This window comes from Brachyistius frenatus, unplaced genomic scaffold (assembly GCF_029030835.1).
Source record: "Brachyistius frenatus isolate BFR_SWC_R1_liver_20210118 unplaced genomic scaffold, ASM2903083v1 Contig_265, whole genome shotgun sequence".
Classification (NCBI taxonomy): Eukaryota; Metazoa; Chordata; class Actinopteri; family Embiotocidae; genus Brachyistius; species Brachyistius frenatus.
The window spans coordinates 75,515-93,847 of NW_027210864.1; the positions used below are offsets into that span (position 1 = coordinate 75,515).

General features: G+C 39.3%; 1 protein-coding gene across 1 annotated transcript; it reads right to left on the reverse strand.

Moving 5' to 3' along the window:
• Window positions 1-683: 683 nt before the first annotated feature.
• On the reverse strand, window positions 684-17,689 carry LOC138634500 (POU domain class 2-associating factor 1). The gene is made up of 5 exons (XM_069721475.1): window positions 17,653-17,689; window positions 7,613-7,740; window positions 3,153-3,192; window positions 2,786-3,063; window positions 684-1,550 (listed from the first exon to the last, which is right to left on the reverse strand). Exons 1-5 carry the CDS (start codon window positions 17,666-17,668, stop codon window positions 1,128-1,130), a joined length of 885 nt encoding a protein of 294 aa, XP_069577576.1. The 5' UTR covers window positions 17,669-17,689; the 3' UTR covers window positions 684-1,127.
• Between the last annotated feature and the right edge of the window lie 644 nt (window positions 17,690-18,333).

Below are 18,333 nucleotides of genomic sequence, written 5' to 3' on the forward strand. Positions count from 1 at the left end.
TGAGCGGACCCAGCACGTTTTCACTCTGTGATACGATCTCAGGTGTTTCCAGGTGTGGGGACTTGACAGATGGGTTGCAGCCCCTCTCACGATGTCAGTTTCTCCTGGGGGAAAACCCTTGAGACAAAGAGGCCTTCACTGCCAAGAGCAAGCAAGAGCACTGGGACGAGGTTGCCAGCTCAGGTGGAGTATAACAGAATCCACAGAGCTGAGCTCAACAATGAAAGTTAAAGCTTTGGATTTTTGATTTTTCTTTTTTATACCTCCAAGTTGCAAATAGCTGTAACCGGAGTCATAAAATCCTTTATCAGATCACATAAGAGGGGTACTTGAAGAAAAGTGTGGGCCCAAAAGTGAAATCTCCCCCTATTGCCACACACACACACACACACACACACACACACACACACACACACACACACACACACACACACACACACACACACACACACACACACACACACACACACACACACACACACACACACACACACACACACCTTGCCTCCACCCAATTTCTCTAAGTGTTCCTGTAACTAAACCAGTATAACCGCCCCACAGTCCTCCAACATGTCAGTTAGTTGCAGTTTATGATTAATAGATAGATAGATAGATATGAATTTATTAATACAACAGTGGGGAAAAGTAGTCAAAATTAAACAAATATTTATTGAACACAGGTCATGACATTAATCAACTGAAGTATTAATGGTAGATGTTAATCGAGGGTCCCAATACAGGACAGTTTTATTTTCATTTTTGTAATTGTGCTTTAGCATAAGATTAAACAAATTTGTAATGAATCAAGTCACCATAATATAAATGTCAGACCAGGAACAAAGACCTCTGGGGTTCAGGGGCAGTTGCCAGGACAATTGTGTTATCCAGCCTTGATTTTAGAAGTAACTTATTCCACAGCTAAAAAAGTAAAACCCAGGTTATATTTAACGAGAGATATCCTTTAACTCTGTCTGTGTTTTATTTAGGTTTTCACCTGATCCAGCAACAGTTAGAGAGGTTTGGCACAATTTTTTTTAACATCAGCCATCAGTAACGAAAGACAGACTAGGTCTAAAAGAACATGAGAAGAAGAAAAAATATACGCTCTGTCATGAACGCTCGTGTTGTCAGACATCGGGAATGAAGAGTGAGCCGCTGTATGAGTCTTTGTCCTCCACCTCTCCGTGTTCCTTGTGATCCTCCAGAAGTCTATCCAGTAGGTTCGGTGATTCCCGCTCCACCTCAGGATCTTCATTCAGAGAGTGACCTTGTGGTTCAGGGTCCAGCTGGTGGTCTGAGTGCTGCGGGGGGTCCAGGATCTGTGGATGAGGGTCCAAACTCTGCGGGATCATGGTGGTCAAAGACATGGACAAAGGCATGTGGACTAGAGGTGACCCAGGCAGGGCTGCAGAACCTGGGGCAAACTGGACACCCGGATTGGGCATGGTCGATATGGTGGTGAGGGGCTGGGCCCAGGGAAGGTAGGTCAGCCCTGAGTCCTGGAGATCCATCTGAGGAAGGGAGTTTGGGGCTGGGGCCACTGGTATGGTCTAAAACAACAAATATATATATATTGATTTCAAAGAAGCTAAAACCAGCAAAGATGAGGATATACTTAAAACTGCAATGTGCTCCTTACACAATGTAAACAATATCTTCAGAATGACATTCAATTCCAGAAAAATTAGGTCAAGCAGGGAAACTGGCTGGTGAGATGAGAAAATGTAGTCGTGATGTGGCCCTTTGACGCTCTGCCCAAGTATCCCATATATTCAAGTATTGGATTTCGGTTGGAAATACAAGGGTCTGCAGTACAAAGTTGACATAATGCTGCGTAAAGTGAGAGGGACTAGGGCTCCAGAGCAGCTGACAGGTTTGTTACTTTGCCCACAATGCAAGCGTGATTGAAGACAGTTTGTCTGGAGATTTCAGTGTGTTATGATATGTAGCTCAGACCCATAGGTTTTCTAGCAGAGCGGAGGAGCAGGCTGCAGAGGTTTGGTAAAAGCTCACTTCTTTATGCCCCCACACCCTCAAATTTGTTAAGTGTTAAACTTGTAGTCTCAAGTGACATCACCTGAGGAAATGTATCAAACCTCACTGAGCTCTTTCATGAGACACAAATCATATATTGGTGAAACAATGACTGACCCTTTTTTTTTTTCATTATACTTGTAAAAAAAATGAATCCATTGGAGTCAAGCTGACCACATTTGTTGTTTGAGAAGAAATATAGCACGTTATCAGTAACTGACTGAGAGTATGATACTATTTCTCAGTGGGTTATGACTTTAAAGATAGGAAAAGGTTGGCATCCTTGTGGGAGGAATTTGTATAAAAGCTGGCACGAATGTGCCAAGTAAACTGAACTCACGGCAAAAATGCAGTCCTCCCCTCAACTTTGCAGGGATGGCTGTGGCTCAGATGGTAGAGCGGTTTTGCCCATATGCCTAAGTGTCCTTGAGCAAGACACTGAACCCCAAGTCGCTCCCGATGGCATACCATTGATGTGTGAATGTATTCCTGATGGCGAGCACCTTGCATGGTAGTTTGGTTCCATTTGTGTGAATTGTTGAATGGGAAACAGTGTAAAACGCTTTGAGACCGTGTTTTCTTATCCGAGTGTTTCTATAATTAACAACAGGACAATTAGAGTCTCCGAAAAAGTGCATTTAGTACTGCGTCTGTGTATGGTTATGGTCATCAGGTTACTTCCTGTGTAATTTTATGGATATATTTTCCATGCAGTCGCGCCTGCCTGCCCACAGAGTCATCTGTCACTCACCCCAAAGTTGGTCAGCAGAGGTGCATGTGTGTAGGTCAGCATGGTGTAGCTGGGGCACAGTGCCTGCATATACACATCAGCAGTGAGGGTCGGGGCGGCGGAGTAGGCCAGAGTCTGAGCTGAGGAGTCCTGCTGGTTGTAGTCAGACGTAGACCAGGGCAGCCCGGCGCTTCCGACCGAGGCTGCAGCTTTCCATCCGACACACTGTGGCCCTCCATCACCGGCTGTAGCCGACGGCTCGGCTGAGGCGCCGCCGGCAACGTCTGAGCCAAAGATGCCTGAATAGAAAAGAGAAGCTTGAGTGAAGACACGTGCTTTACTCTCCGAGCTGCGTTCGGTTCGTGCGTCTGATGGGTGAGGCTTGTACCTTGTGTAAATGATGACAGGTTGTTGTGCGCGACCACATCCTGAAAGAAATATGAAGCAGATTGCATGAATGAAGACTGTAAGTTGAAGCTGTCAATAACTGCAGCAGACCGGCTCTCACATCATCACTGGCATGTTGATATATAAATATGGGGTATTTGCACCTGCACCGATCACGTCCAGGTGTGAGCAGCCGCTGAGGTGAAATGATAATTAAAGTGTCGTGTGATACAAGCCGCAATCTATTTGTTTATTCACATCCCAGTATGATCTTGTTCAAAAGCAGTTTGCTTGACTAAAGCTGAATTTTGTGATATTTTCAGCATGTAAATTTAAAAAAAAATTTTTTTAAAATGCATTTCTTTGAATAGTTTATAAAATCAGGCTGAATACATCAAGAACAAACTTGTACTTCTTTAGAAATATTGAATAATTATCTTCCATAAACCAAAAACCTCAAATGAAGCTGCGACTGGTAATTTATGGGATTTGGTGAGTGGCTATAATTTTTCTTGAGGGTACAACAGACACGCTTGTCTCACACAGCTGTAGCTCGCTCTGAGAGGAAGGGTGAAGTTTGTCTGCATCCAGCTGGAAGTAGATCAGGAAGATTCTTAGAACTCCAAAATTCGAAGAACATTTAAGTTTCTATCTCCAGTGAAACTTTACAGATGCGAGGATGAGATTAACAAAACTCTCAAAACCTTGGGACCTTCTCATTTTGACACGTGCAGTGAAGTGAAGGATTTAATTATTGAACCTGGAAACTAGTTTGCTACAAGATGCATTCAATCACTTCAAATGTTTTACGACTTTGAGATTTGGTGGTTCCCGGGTCTGAAAAACTCAAATTAACTTCAAGTTCAGTGATTTTGAACGGCCAGACACTCTCAGCCTTCTTTCTCTGAGATAGTTGCTTACACCCACAGGTCCATCGTGCACAGCATGTGCACAATCTCTGTGGTCTGCATGGCCCCTGTAAGGGTGAGTGTGTTGCAGAGCAGGAGCTGCAATAAGAAAACAGCAGCAGCAGCAGCATTGACAGCTCCAAGTGTTGGAACTGCATCCTGATGAAGTCAGGCAGCAGGGCATGTATGCAGGCAGCAGGGTGCCCGACACATAGCAGAAGAGCAGCTGGTTAGTGTTACAGCTTTGACAGCAGGTGGAGAGTTACAGCACTCAGTGAGCACAGGGGAGGCTGATTACTAAACTAACACCGGCCTCATTTACACATGATTTCTGGGGAAATTGAAAACACCTTTGGACAGCAGCTGTTGCTGAACATGTTCCGGAAATACAGTGCCTGGTATTCCCTTTCAACTTTTGGAAAGAAAAACAACTTCATGCTGGAGCCTGAGAGATAAATTTGGAATTTGGCCCTTTCAGGAGAAATCATGATTATTATTGTCTTTACCATATTTTATGTATTTATATATTTGATTTGTTTGTGATTTACTATTATGTTTACTTTGGATATGATGGTGCTTTTACCAATTTTTTTCTTCTTCTTTATTCAATCAACTTGCAAAATAAATGTCTGGAATATCATAATTTCATTATGGGATGGATGTCTGAGCAAATTGTCTGAGAATGGGGTCAATGTACATGTGATCTGCTTGACTGGTTTGGCTCGAGAGTTTTGAGAGTGAAGTCATGATTTCCTTCAGCCAGGTTGGTGCTAGTTTAGATCAGCCGGAGGGAAACATGTTCTAAACTCGACATGGCTGCGATTGGTTGTTTCGCTGTCAATCAATTGGTCCTTGGTCCTGAACTTAACCCTCCCACAATCTAACAACCAATCACAGGGCAGAACATCCCTTTCGCTGATCCAATCTCGGACCAACCCCTTCAGCAAGCATCTGGCTAGCTCAGCGTAAGCACCTTTCATTCAAATAGACGGAAGGGAAAGTTGTTCACCAACATGAAAACTCACCTAAAGAGCATGTAGGTACAAGCAGTCACTCAGCAGGTAAGGCCACACGAGAAAAATCAGCGACTGACAGCAATTTTGTTCAGATTCCAAAAATGAAACAGGCACAAGCACTGACGGACTACAGGACTTTAGCATATTTTGCCTTTTTTTTTTTAATAAATAATAGGATACACTGTCAGGTCGCCATTAATTCATACCGACCAGGCTGAATTTCAAATGTCACAGTTAAAATCCACAGTGAATAAGCATCGAATTCGTCATCGTGTGTCATATGAATATTGAATACTTGTTTGAAATTCAATTACTTGATTGTCATGGTCTGCCCATAACAGTCCATTTATCTCTGGTGCCGGGACATCAGCCAGTCAGCTTTGCTTAGCATAAAGACTAAGCTAGCTTGGTTTTTTTCAGAGGTAAAAAATAAGCCTGTCAGCGTGTCTAAAGCTCACTTGTCTTGTTACTTGTAACTTGGTTGTTTGCTTAAATGCACACAAAAAAATTATTGTATAGCAACAGATGATGTATGTGTTATTGGGGTTTTGACTGATCTTCCCTTCTTGCATCTTTTTTGGATAGTAGTGATTGTGCATGATAAAAGGGTTTTAACCCGAAAAGCATTCAGAGGTGGTGACATTTTTTTTTCAGCCTTGCAGGTATCTGCCAGTCTTCTCTTCAGACAGCAGCACTAAGGTGATGCAGCCAGCACGCAGCCTGGAAGCACCGTAGCAGACCTGGGGTGCACGCACACATAAGATCGTGGTATGTCATGCTAAATTACCACTCATTTCTACGGTGGCAAGTTTACAAACAATATTCAATAATTTATTATTGTTTTGATTTAAATTAATAAAGTGAGCAATATAATGATGGTATTTTTTAATGGTTGCTCCTGATTACTCATCTCACTCATCTTAAGTGTTGTTGTTTGTTTTCTTGTCACGAAAGGATTGTCAACTGAAACACCGGCAGGGCTTTTAATTTGAAACACATACAGGAGTTGATTGTAATAGTTACTTTAACAATGCAAATTGACTGACTAGTGAAAAACACTGAAGGACACTGTTCAGTGAGAATCAGGGAGATTTGAGTACCTGGATAATAAAAGTGACACAGGGGCATGCTTCAATATGGCAGGATGAATTTGAAAACTAGATTAATTGATTTTTGTTTATAAAAACTGTGGAAGCTGAGGTTAAAGAATCCTTGGATGACATCCAATATGAGTTTAAAAAGTTATTTTCCTGTTACACAGGAACACTGTCACTATGAAAGACGAGCATTATCGATCCCATTTTGCAACATAGTGGCTCCTACACTTAGTATCAGGTAATGACTCATGTTTTTTTCTTCTCTTTTATCGCGCGGTGAGTATGAAAGGAGTTCATGCATGTGTGTGGTTGAGTGCACATGCTGCTTCTATCCTCTTCTTGTCTGGTAGGTGTAATAAATAGCAAGTGGGAGGGCTCTTTGGCAAAGCTGCAAGCTCTTTTGCATAAGGCTGTGTGCCCAGCCCTGGAGCCATGCAGGAAATGGCTGCAACTGTCATGGAAAAACACCTGGATTATATAAGGACCCCCCCCCCCCTCCCCCCCGCGCACTCTGGGATAGGCCGTCGGCCGTGACTGTTCACATAATATTGTCCACACAGGGGCCCTTTCTTTCACCTCTTAAGGAGGTCATATGTACAGAAATTTGTTAATCAATAACAAAATGATTCCCCACAGGACAATCTTTATGCATCTTATTTTTTTGCTCAACAGAGTTCACGTGTGCATTTCTTTTGATCTCCGTGGGCTCCCTGCTGCGAAGCATGAATTTCACTGACGCATCTCATCTTAATGATGAGTGAAGAATGTCAGCCTAGGGAGTCATGGAGATCAATCATCAGACTGCAATCAAGGAGGTGTGATTAGAAAGCAATGTGTAATGTACATGTTATTATTATATCAAACAGAAAAACTGGCAAACATCTTGGGTGTGTTTGTCATGGAAACACCAGTTCAACACCCCAAAAATCTGAATTCAGTTCAAAACTGACACTGCCAGAGCCCTACTCTGATTTAAACAGAATTTAAGTTGTTTTATGGATGAAACCTGTTGCCCATTTTCAGGTATTTAACAAAATCCCTAATGAAAATCTCAAAGCACACAATTAAAAATGTTTGATTAGTCCGACTGCACATAATCCGGATGAGTCATTGCTCCGTGAATGTTTCTACAGTAAACCCTGTGCTGCCGCTTATTTGTTTAATGACTAACGATGCTGCGATGAAGGCACAGAGACTTGCCTGTGCCTTTTGGGAGATAGGTTTCCTTGGAAAGCCTGCAGGGCCAAAGCCTGTGGAAACACAGTTTTCTTCTGTATAATATGTTACTATATAAATGGATGCTGATGACGTCATAATTTCTTGACCTTGAATTAAAAAGAACTTCGTGCAACTGATCAGAACTTCGATTTGTCTGACGGTCAAAGTGATGAAAAGTATCCCGCTAACATATGCGATTCTCATGTACCATGGTGCCCTCACCGCAGAAGAGGGCGCCGTCCTGGTGCTCTGGAGCTCCAGACTCCTCTTCCTCCTCAGCAGCTCTTTGACCGGGTCTCTGACTCGAACCCCTTGGTATGGTCTGGACCTGTTCAGTGCTGACGATGGCGCTAGAGAGGCCAGAAACAGATACAGTGAGAAGGATGGCGATGCGCGACTCTGCTTCACTTTAAGAGACCATGGGGAGTTCACAGAGGTCATGAACGGAAGCGGAGGTGTTGTGTCGTGACTAAACGCTGTCAGTGACAAGAGTTTGAAATAGGAAAACAGCATGACTATTTGCACCTCATTTGTATTTTTGTTAAAACAGCGACTCATTTTCTGTAAGCAGATTAAAACAGATATGTAATTGCTGTATGTACATAACAAAAATATGTTGTTTCAATAAGGAGAACGACTCTCATCCAACAGTGGCCCCCAATCCAGAAGATGTCACCGAATAAATACAGAGGTTGACAGATTATTGAAGGAACAGGAAAAATAAAAACCATCTAAGTTCTGTTGTAAGTAAATTGTCCTCTAATTCTGTTTTCATTCTTTCTTTGAATGCTTTATTTTATTCTTTAAGACCACCACATGATTTATAGGACAATCATGCATTCCCCTAACTCAGACAAACTAACCCTGTAAACAGTTTGGAACCACGGATGTAAAATGTTGAAAAGAAAGCAGCAGTCAATCAAGTCCATGAGTTGCTGTTGTACACGATCTTCTGAGTTTGCCCAGTATTAGTTTTGCCCCAGTATTTATATTTTACAGAGAATGATTAGAACTATCAATCTCAATTCTGAGCTCTCATGGATGAGAAATCCTTTGAGTTCTCAGAATTGAGATTGATAGTTAATTCACATCTCCCGGACAAATACACAATATCTATTGACTGAAGATGTTGTACGATATAAAATTACAGAACAGCTGATAAACCTTTTACCCAGATTGCTGATTAAACACATAAACTAATGCTTTCAGTAGTTTGCTCAAAATTGTATAGTTGCATTTATTTCTTTTAAAATTTCTACTCCGCTTTGAAAAAAAAGACAATTAAAAGTTATTTAAAGCGGTCCGTTAAATTTTAAAACGTATGTGCAAGATGGGTAGACTGTTGATGGACCGTAGCGACACGTTGCAGTGATGATGAGCATGCATATTTTATTGTAATTGTATGTAAATTCAACAGTATTATGTGTGGCATTTCTCAGAAAACAGCAGCATTATGAAAAAACATGAATAAAAGAAAAGAATAAAAAGAATAGACGAATAACTTCAGACATGGGATTGTTTTTTGAATGTGTAAAAACAAAACAAATTCATTATAAATTACAACATTATTTACTATATCACACGTAACACCAGAAATTATTTTATAAGTATTTATTAGGCTGCAATTCATTGTACATTGTGGCATCAGCTGACCAAGTTTGATATTTCCCTGATAAACTCTGAAACCCACTGACAGAGACATCAGGTTAAAATATTTACAACCACGGACTTCCTGCCAGGATAAACATGATAGGAAATCTGATCTGGCAGAGGCCTGTCTTGAATAAAAACAAAGCAAGAGTAATGTATATCTTAAAGTTTCCACAGTGCCATCTGTTGGTTGCCCCCAGCTACAAAGTCATTGAGGATATTGACATCTACCCTGCAGCAACGTGAACTCTTTCTACCGTAAAAAAAAAAAAAAAAGGCACCATAAGTAATTTATGTATCGTGACACATTGTTAAGTTGCCATATTATCGATGACAAACGCAAAGGAGGAAGAGAGGTGACGCAGTCGTGGAGCTATAAAGTCTGTGTTGGGAGGAGGTCGGGGCAGAACATTTAAGATTGGCGGCCAACAGAAAGTGTTTCATTTTGACCACGACCCTTCCATAACCTCTACTGGAAAGTAACCATGATGATAAAAGTCCTCCATCTTAATCTAAATCCTGATCTGTCCTCACCATTAACTTGTTGAATAAGTTGCTTTTGTGCCTAAACCCAATCAAACAGATTTGAAAAATATCTGTCCCATATTTCCTGCTGCTGATAGGAGCACTAATTGAGGGTCAGATTAAAGAGACAAAACAACCTGTTTGGAGGTTGGAGAACTTGTAGCTCTTTCTGTCGATGAATGGTGATCTACAAACATGCACCACTATGTAAATGAGTACTATGAATGAATGAGTACTACTAAATGAGTACTACTATGAAGGCTACAGGACCCTGAGTTTCTTTAGATTTTATGCAACAGTAGTTGTCTTAATTCAGTCTGGATCAAAGTGTTCGACCAACCAACCAGTTAATAAAGAGACTGACTGCTATTCATATACCCAGGCTGCTAGCATGGCAAAGAGGCATAGGATGTTGAAAATGTCCTGTAGCCTGTTAACATTGTAAATGTCGGCCTGTAATGGCAGCATGTTGCAGCCATATTACTTAACAAAATACAGTGTATTACTGATCTGGGTACAAATCTATATGTATTATACAACTTGTTAACATGCCAGAGTGTGTAATAAACACCCAGCAGACCACACTGTGTCGGTGCCATGTTTGGCCTCCGAGTGAAAAGAACAAGCATGTGATTATGTGATCAGAGTTATTAAAAGATTATGTTTTGGGATAAATGTGACCTGATCGCCGTTTGGTTCGGGTAATGCCTTTGACACAATTGATTCATCGCCGACAAATAGGCCTTGTAGCGCGTCATAATAACAGCCCAACAAAAAGGTTAAAAAAAAGAATCTTAGGTTGGTCATATTACGTGACATAAGTTACTTATCGTACATCACTTAAGTTACACATCGTATGTTACATGAGTTACTTATAGTACGTCACAAGTTACTTATCGTACGTTACATGAGTTACTTATCGTACGTTACATGAGTTACTTATCGTACGTTACATGAGTTACTTATCGTACGTTACATGAGTTACTTATCGTACGTTACATGAGTTACTTATCGTACGTTACATGAGTTACTTATCGTACGTTACATGAGTTACCTATCGTACGTCACGAGTTACTTATTGTACGTTACGTGAGTTACTCATCGTATGTTACATAAGTTACTTATCATATGTCAGGAGTTACTTATCGTACGTTACATGAGTTACTCATCGTACGTCACGAGTTACTTATCGTACGTTACATGAGTTACTTATCGTGCGTCAAGAGTTACTTATCATACATTACGAGTTACTTATCGTACATTACGAGTTACTTATCGAACGTTACATGAGTTAGACACATCATGTTTTGTAAGTCACTTACTTACATGAGACTAGACGAGAACACTGGTTGCCCGAGTTTAAGTTTTATGTTTGTTCCGTCCGTTCCGACCTCCTCTCGACTTGGATTTTACTACTCTTTCTATTTTGTCACGTGACCTCTGTCTTCAAAACTGGTCATACATGCCTGTACTGTTCACGTCTAGGTAAACTAAAACATGACGCTGACACGGTGTCCTCTATTACACAGTTTGGTGTTATCTTCACTGTGTCATTTGGTCATATTCCTTTTCTTAACAACTGGTCACACATGAAAGTTGGCCTCTTAGATTTTGCCTGTTGATAAATGAGGTCCGTCCCATCAAATAATCTACATTTTCTTTATAAAACTGTGGCTAAGACAAGATTCAGAAAGGTGTAAACTCAGCTCTGGGTACACAGCATTGTGGATTTATACAGCAGTTCACCCTGAAGTATGATAACAATGGATTCATTGTATTTGGATTTCACAGTTAGTTCACAGACTGACATGAAATAATTAGGGCTTTAGATTTTTTTTACAAACATCATCGGAGTTATCTAAACCTGGATATAGAGTAAGCACACTTGTCAGTACAGACTATATATTACACATACTGTAAGAGTTCATTATCAACGAGCCACTGTTGTTGACTATAATTCAGACTATAATTACAGTGATGCAAACAGTTCCAGGTAAATGTATCCCCCAATATTAAAATGAAAATGACACTCCTGTCCTGTTGCCTCACACAAACACACACTCACATCAGTCTTTAAGTGACAGATTAATGAATGGTCAAAAGTTCAACCAAAACCGCTTGACAGTGTTCAATGAACAAACCATCTGCAGGTGAACTGTGAGAGAGAAAACCTCTCTGTTATCCCACTTTCTTAAATAACAAAGAGCTTTTTTATATATATAAAACTGTCCTCGTTCAAAATCCCAAAGTCAGCTAATTCACATCTGTCTTGGTGATCTTTAGGTGTGACAACTGGTGGGAAATCACTGCCAACAGGAACTGACACAAACCATCCTCAGTGCGTCAGTCACAGAGATTTGTCTTGGTGGACCTGGCAAACATCCTTCGGTGATTACATCAAGTGATTTAATAATTACCAGTGAGCTCCATTTGACGCAATGGACGTGTTGCTGACTGTTGGAGAGGGATTGTGGGGCTGCTGCTGGCATACAGTTAAGCCTGTATCGGAGCACAGCTAAGCCAATGCAAATGGAACGGCTTGTTTGCACAGGCAGTGTGGTGTTTTTGCTCGAAGAAAAAGTGCCAAGCTGTGCTTCAAACCCTGTGTGGCGTGAAGGTCACAGGTTTCAACATTTTTGTCTCTTTCATTCATTCATTCGCCCTACGATCACTACATGGCACAATCAGGACACCAACATCAACCAAATCCATATCCAAATCCAGTTGGATCTACTGATTCGTTGTTCTCCTGTTGTTTTCTCAATTTTTTATTCACATTTACACTGCTTGCACAATGAGTCAGCGTACAGCAATTAACTTAGCTGGGTTCAGTTTTAGTGACTGTAAAAGCAGAGCTCCAATTATTTCTACAGTGGTATTTTTATGTTTTGCTGCTATTGCTACATTGTATTAAACCAATTTTGAATCAAGTTAAACATGCTGTCTGGCATTTTATAGTTACTGTAACTTAAAATGCATTATGAATTATTGGACTATAGGGTTGATTTTGAAGCAGATTTTAATTGCAAATTTAAAAAGAATTGTGTGTATTTAACTTAAACAGTTAAGTCCATTTCTTTGGGCAATTAAAGTTGATTCTATTTAAACATAGAATTAAATATGACTTAAATCCTCTAAGGGCAATCGCTTGCTTAAAAAAAAAAAAAAAAAAAAAAAAAAATGAAGCAATATCAGCTTAAATAGTTAAATCCTCTCCTTTTGGCCTTTTAATTTGATTCTACTTAAACAAATAACTCATTCATTTATTGATTAAATAATTTAAGTGCAACCCAGTGCTTCAGTGTATGTTATGTCAGTTATCCAGGTTTACAGTAAATACAACATTTTCTTCAAAAACATTTCTGAAGGGAATTTGATCACTGATGTCAGTGGACTGAACGTACTGTAAAATGAAGGTGTTATTCATATAATAAATATAAAATATAGCTTAAAAACTTAATCATACAGTATTGTCAGCTGATGCACTACACATTTATGAATAAGATGAAAGAATAGATTTATTTTTTTCCCACATAATGTTTTCCAGGATGTCACCACTGCCACCAATAAAAAAAAAAATAGTTTTTATCATTATCTGTTATTAGTGCTATTTGTTTCAAATTTTTTGCTGAATTTATCAAACTTATTTTGATTTGTTCTATTTTAAATGAACATATATGTAACACAATCAGATCTCATCAGCTTCAGGTGAATGTAGAGGACTCTTCTCAGTGACTGTTGAGAAAAAGAGAACTCCTCCTTTCAATATTTCTGCTCCGAATTTCCTTCCGGTTAGCAGCCGGCTGCTGCGACCTTCATCCTCTGACCATTGTTGCCATCGCTCGCACTGACAGAGGGAGACGTGTGGTCCAGAGTGCCGCTGTGTCAGTCCTCTTCATAACCTCTGTCGTTAGGCTGCGGGTGTCCTGACAGTATCTTGTTCAGATTTCTATCTGCAGCTGATTGTTTTGCCTTTATAGGTCAGAGAGGCTAAGTTTATTTCTCTCGACGTACAGAACACTGTGACAATGTGAGCCTGTATAGATGGGTCTGTTACGCTCAGCAGAAACAAACAATGGAGATAAAAAAAAATCTTCTCCTTGAGCCAGTAAATATCAAATTTGTTGGCTGAAATTACAACTGTGGCGAAGAGACTTTAATGACTGTATCCAGCTATCTTATAAAATAGAGTTAGCTCCATGACTTGGCTGGAACCATTGTCTCCAGAGGACATTTTATCCAGTTTATCTTTGCTATTCGCTGGTTTTGGGTCAAAGCTAACCGATATCATGCCAAAACTTAAAATACACCATTCAGTCAACTAGACAATACTGTGTCTCGTTTTACCTCATCATAGCGTGAAAAGTAAGGCGCCTTAAATTTGGGCACCAAAAACCACCAAAAAATACCTGATTAGGGTTAGGAAAACATTATGGTTTGGGTTTCAGTCATTTTTCGTACGTCATGCAGCGTACCATATAAAAAACATAAGAAAAGTTACGTTATGTATGTGACTCACTTAAGTTACTTTAAAAAAAATCCACGGAGACATTTTGTTTTAAGTCCAACAGGCATCTACCATTTTTTTTCTGAAGACCTAAAAGAGCTCTATATCTCAGCATGAGGACATTACACACTTCAAAAGCACAGAGAACACCAGAGTCTCAATGTTAGGCTATATCAACTTAAATAGTTAAGTCTTCTTCTTTTGGCATTTTAATTTATTCTTTAACAAATAATTCATTCATTCATTACCTAAATCAAAGGTCTTCAACAGGGGGTCCGCGGAGGTACTGCAGGGGGTCCGTGAAATTTTTGGTTAAATAGAATTTTTTTTTTTTTTTTTTTCCCCCCCACAAATTTAAATGTCTTTAAATACACATTAACATGAATCCAACATATTGTAGTGAATGGATAAATGGAGGCAGAAGATGTTATCTTTCAGTCAGAAATGCACACATTCAGCGACACACAGGAGCTCTCTCAAGCTGGACACCGGTTTACTCAGTGCTAGACTAGCCTGGACCTGTCCCTCCAAGCCTCCTGCACTCCTCCAGTTTCATATAAAACACAATTTTATACAATATATATATAGTAGGGGGTCCCTGCTCCATCTCTCTATCAGTTTGGGGGGTCCTTGGCATGAAAAACATTGAAGACCCCTGACATAAATCATTTAAGTGCAACGTGGTGCCTCAACATGTTTAAGTAATGTCAACTTATCCAGGTTTACAATGAATACAAAATTCCCTTCAAAAACATTTTTTAAGGGAATTTCATCACTGATGTCAGTGGACTGAACGTACTGTAAAATGTAGTTTTTATTCATATTATAAATATGCAATATAGCTTAAAACCCTCAATCAGCTGATACACTACCATTTTTGCAATAAGATGAAAGAATAGATTTATTTTGTTCCCACATAATGTTTTCAGCATGTCACCTCTGCCACAGATATAAAAAAAAAAATAGCTTTTATATATCTGTTATTTTGGCTTTGTGCTGCATTTATCAAACTTAATGACTTTATCAGCACGTTATGAACACATGATTGTATGGATTTGAAGGTGTGATAAATGTAGGGGAGTGTAGGGGACTTTTTTCATGTGACTGATATATTTTTTTATTTCTTCAAATTATGAAAAAAAAAAGTCAAATGTATCTGTCATTTGTTTGAGCGTATCACCTAAATGTGATATACTTAAACAAATAACAGCTAAATCTATAATATAAATATTTATAATCAATTAAAAGACACTGTTTTACCAAGGATCAAATGTTTGCTTGTTCAGATATGTCAGAATAAAAAAGCTAACGCTGTCCATGAGCTGTACTAATTTTTTCACATGACTGTGTATGTTTACATGTCTCACAAGTTTAGCTGGATTTTCCAAAGTGTAACTTCCCAAAACTTTCTAAAGGACTGACAGGACCGTTAACTCTATGCTGATATAGAAGCATTCAGGCCACAGTGGGAAAAAAACTGAACAGTCTGCACTCTATCATGAGCAGAGCATATAATTCTACAATTGTAAGTGCCAGTAAAATGCTTTCACTAATGAAGTGTGGCGTTACTTCAGGCAACTGCTGGCTATAAACAGTAACTTCCTTGACGTAAGTGTTTCTCATTGAACTAGTAAACTATTTGATCTGCCAAGGTTTGAGGATTATTGAGGTTATATTAGATAAACACACAGGTTTAATCCATTCCTGTTTGTGGATACAGAAAGGATATAATGGTAAGTTACAGTTGCTAAGCTATGATTGCACAATTGCTGTTTAAGGAAGGGGTTTTGCAAAGGTCAGCAGTTTTCCCGAAAATCTGTCCACAAAAAAGGAAAATCAAGAAAGTTATAGAATCTTATATTTGAGTGATTAAATATGAGGTTGTTGTTTTTTTTTCACAAAGGCACTTGGTTCTTAGACTCATTTCAAGGTCTTGGTTTCAGTGTATTTTTGAGCTCGAGCTGACAAGAAGCACGGCTGTCGGGTGCAATTGTGCGATCACCTGATTTAACGCATCAACTTGAACTTGAAATTTCTGAGTTCAATGCTTACGTGAAGCTACACAGGCTTGGTCATTTATTTGCGGTCTGGATTTTTATGCTGGTTTTAAATAAAATATTGTCCTTGTTGTGCTCACCCCATTGGCACATCTTGGTTGTTTTGTTTTCACTGCTTAAAATGGGCAAATTTCAGTCATTAACATGTTTTAAAACTGGTCCTAACTCCTAGTGCTTGTAGTCTGATGGTCTGTTTGATTCCTGCTACAGCTGCAATGTAACGGTTCAGATTGCACACTGAATAAAAGCAGAACTGCTGGACAAAAGGGGTTGCTGTATCAATCTGTGGAGATTTTAGAGCAGCTCTGGTGTTGCAGGAGGTTGGGAAGTAAGCCATCAGAAACAATGAGTTGCACGGATTCCTGACAAAGGACTGAAGGACTCTGATGAGTGGTGGTTATCACGGCAAATAATTTACAGCAGCAGTAGTACAGTGGGCTCGGACTGCTATCAGCTACATATAAGTTATCATTTTAACTGTAGACTTTTGCAAAGATGTTTTTTTTTCCCCAAATTGATTGGTAATACTGGAAATTTGGAAAGCAAAATGGAATAAGAAAGCATTTTCTATCTAGTTACATGTCTTTTGTTGTCAAATCTGAACATAAACTAACAAAAAAAAAACGAGGGTATAAATGGCATGAGTTAAGTTCTACAGTACAAATCTTTGAAGTGAAACACAGCTGAAAAGATGTTATTGTGTTCAATCTCTCTCTATTTTAGACAACCACACATGAGCACACACTGACAAACAATCACCATGGCGCATGAACTCAATCAGCACAAAAGAGGAAGCTCCACAGCTGTGCTGTGTTTTACTGTGGTGGGCACCGGCTGACATTTTGCATATCAAGATTACAGCCCAATAGCAACGCACAGCCATCTTTCAAATGACAACCTTCCTCTTTCCAAATTGGTGGGACACAACCGCCTCAGTGCTGGTCCACACAGTTAACACCAGCTAAAAATTGTATACGCTGTTTTGCTTGTGTTTGCAGTATTACAAAAATCCCCAAATACAAACTGAATATTTAAGTTAGTGTTCAAACATTACAGACTGGAGGCACGTGTAGCGGTTTGGGTCTTGCGTTTCTGATTTGCAAACAGTTGACTTAAACACAGAATTAAACACGACAAGACAGATTCAAAATTATAGAGACGTTTTGTAGTCTTGAACCAAATAATTTAATAGAAACATTTCTATAAGGTCAACATTAATACATCTTCATAATCATAGGTTGTATTTAGGCAATAGTTTAGCTATTGTTATTGTACTGGAATTAGCATAATGTTATTGTGTCCACTTCCTATAGCTGAATACAGATGAAACACACAGTACACAAACTTTGCAAAAGATCACACGAAACCCATTTAAGAACAAATATTCAAATTTTAAAAACCTGCTGCTGCTCGTCTTGACTAATCGAAACCGTTTTAATCATTCAAATGAATTAGTTTGTATAAAGGCTTATGTTGATACAGTTTGTGTATATCATAAAACAGTAAAAATGTGTTGTACTTACATTTCTCCCAGTGCATACTGCGTATCTGGACAATATCATGTAGTTACACTGAAGAAAATCAAAGTGGCGGGTTGACTGACGCGCTTTATAACAGCCTGAAGCCAGCTAACAATCCCCCTGGGATGTCACAGCTTCTCGAACCACAACCCCCCACCCCCACCCCCCCATCCCCCATGTTTCTAGTTTCACCATTGACACGGTTTAAGTTGAATTCTAACTACAAGAGTTTGAAATGTTTTAAGAGATGTCAACAACAACAAAAAAGGCCCCAATGAAACAGCTGAAAACAGCAGAGCTTTAAGGACATTAACATGGGAATGTTCAAATGTATAACAAATTAATCACAATGTAAAAAAAATACCCCTCAGGCAAATGTATTTGTATGCAGACTTCCTGCCCAGGCAGTTTTCTTTAGACAACCTGCCAAATATTTAGTTTGTCTGAGAGAAATTGGACGTTCAATCTGTGACTTCCATTGAAAGAAGCAAAAGAAAGCTATTAATTCATATCATAAACACAGAATAAAAGTGTCAAACTTAAATAAAAATATCAACATTTGTTTTTTATTTTTCTTGATATACATTTCCTGTCTGTATATTACACAGAGCTGGATGGTTAGCGATGTTCAGCATAAAGACTGGCAGCAGGAGGAAACAGATGGCCAGGTTCTGGGAAAGGTGA

Bases quoted from the DNA above. Each gene is read 5' to 3' on its own strand.
- LOC138634500 (XM_069721475.1), bottom strand. The intron at 3,193-7,612 runs GTGAGGGCACCA...TATTTCTTTCAG, and splicing joins GGACGGCGCCCTCTTCTGCG to GATGTGGTCGCGCACAACAA. The intron at 3,064-3,152 runs GTACAAGCCTCA...TTTTCTATTCAG, and splicing joins CCTGTCATCATTTACACAAG to GCATCTTTGGCTCAGACGTT.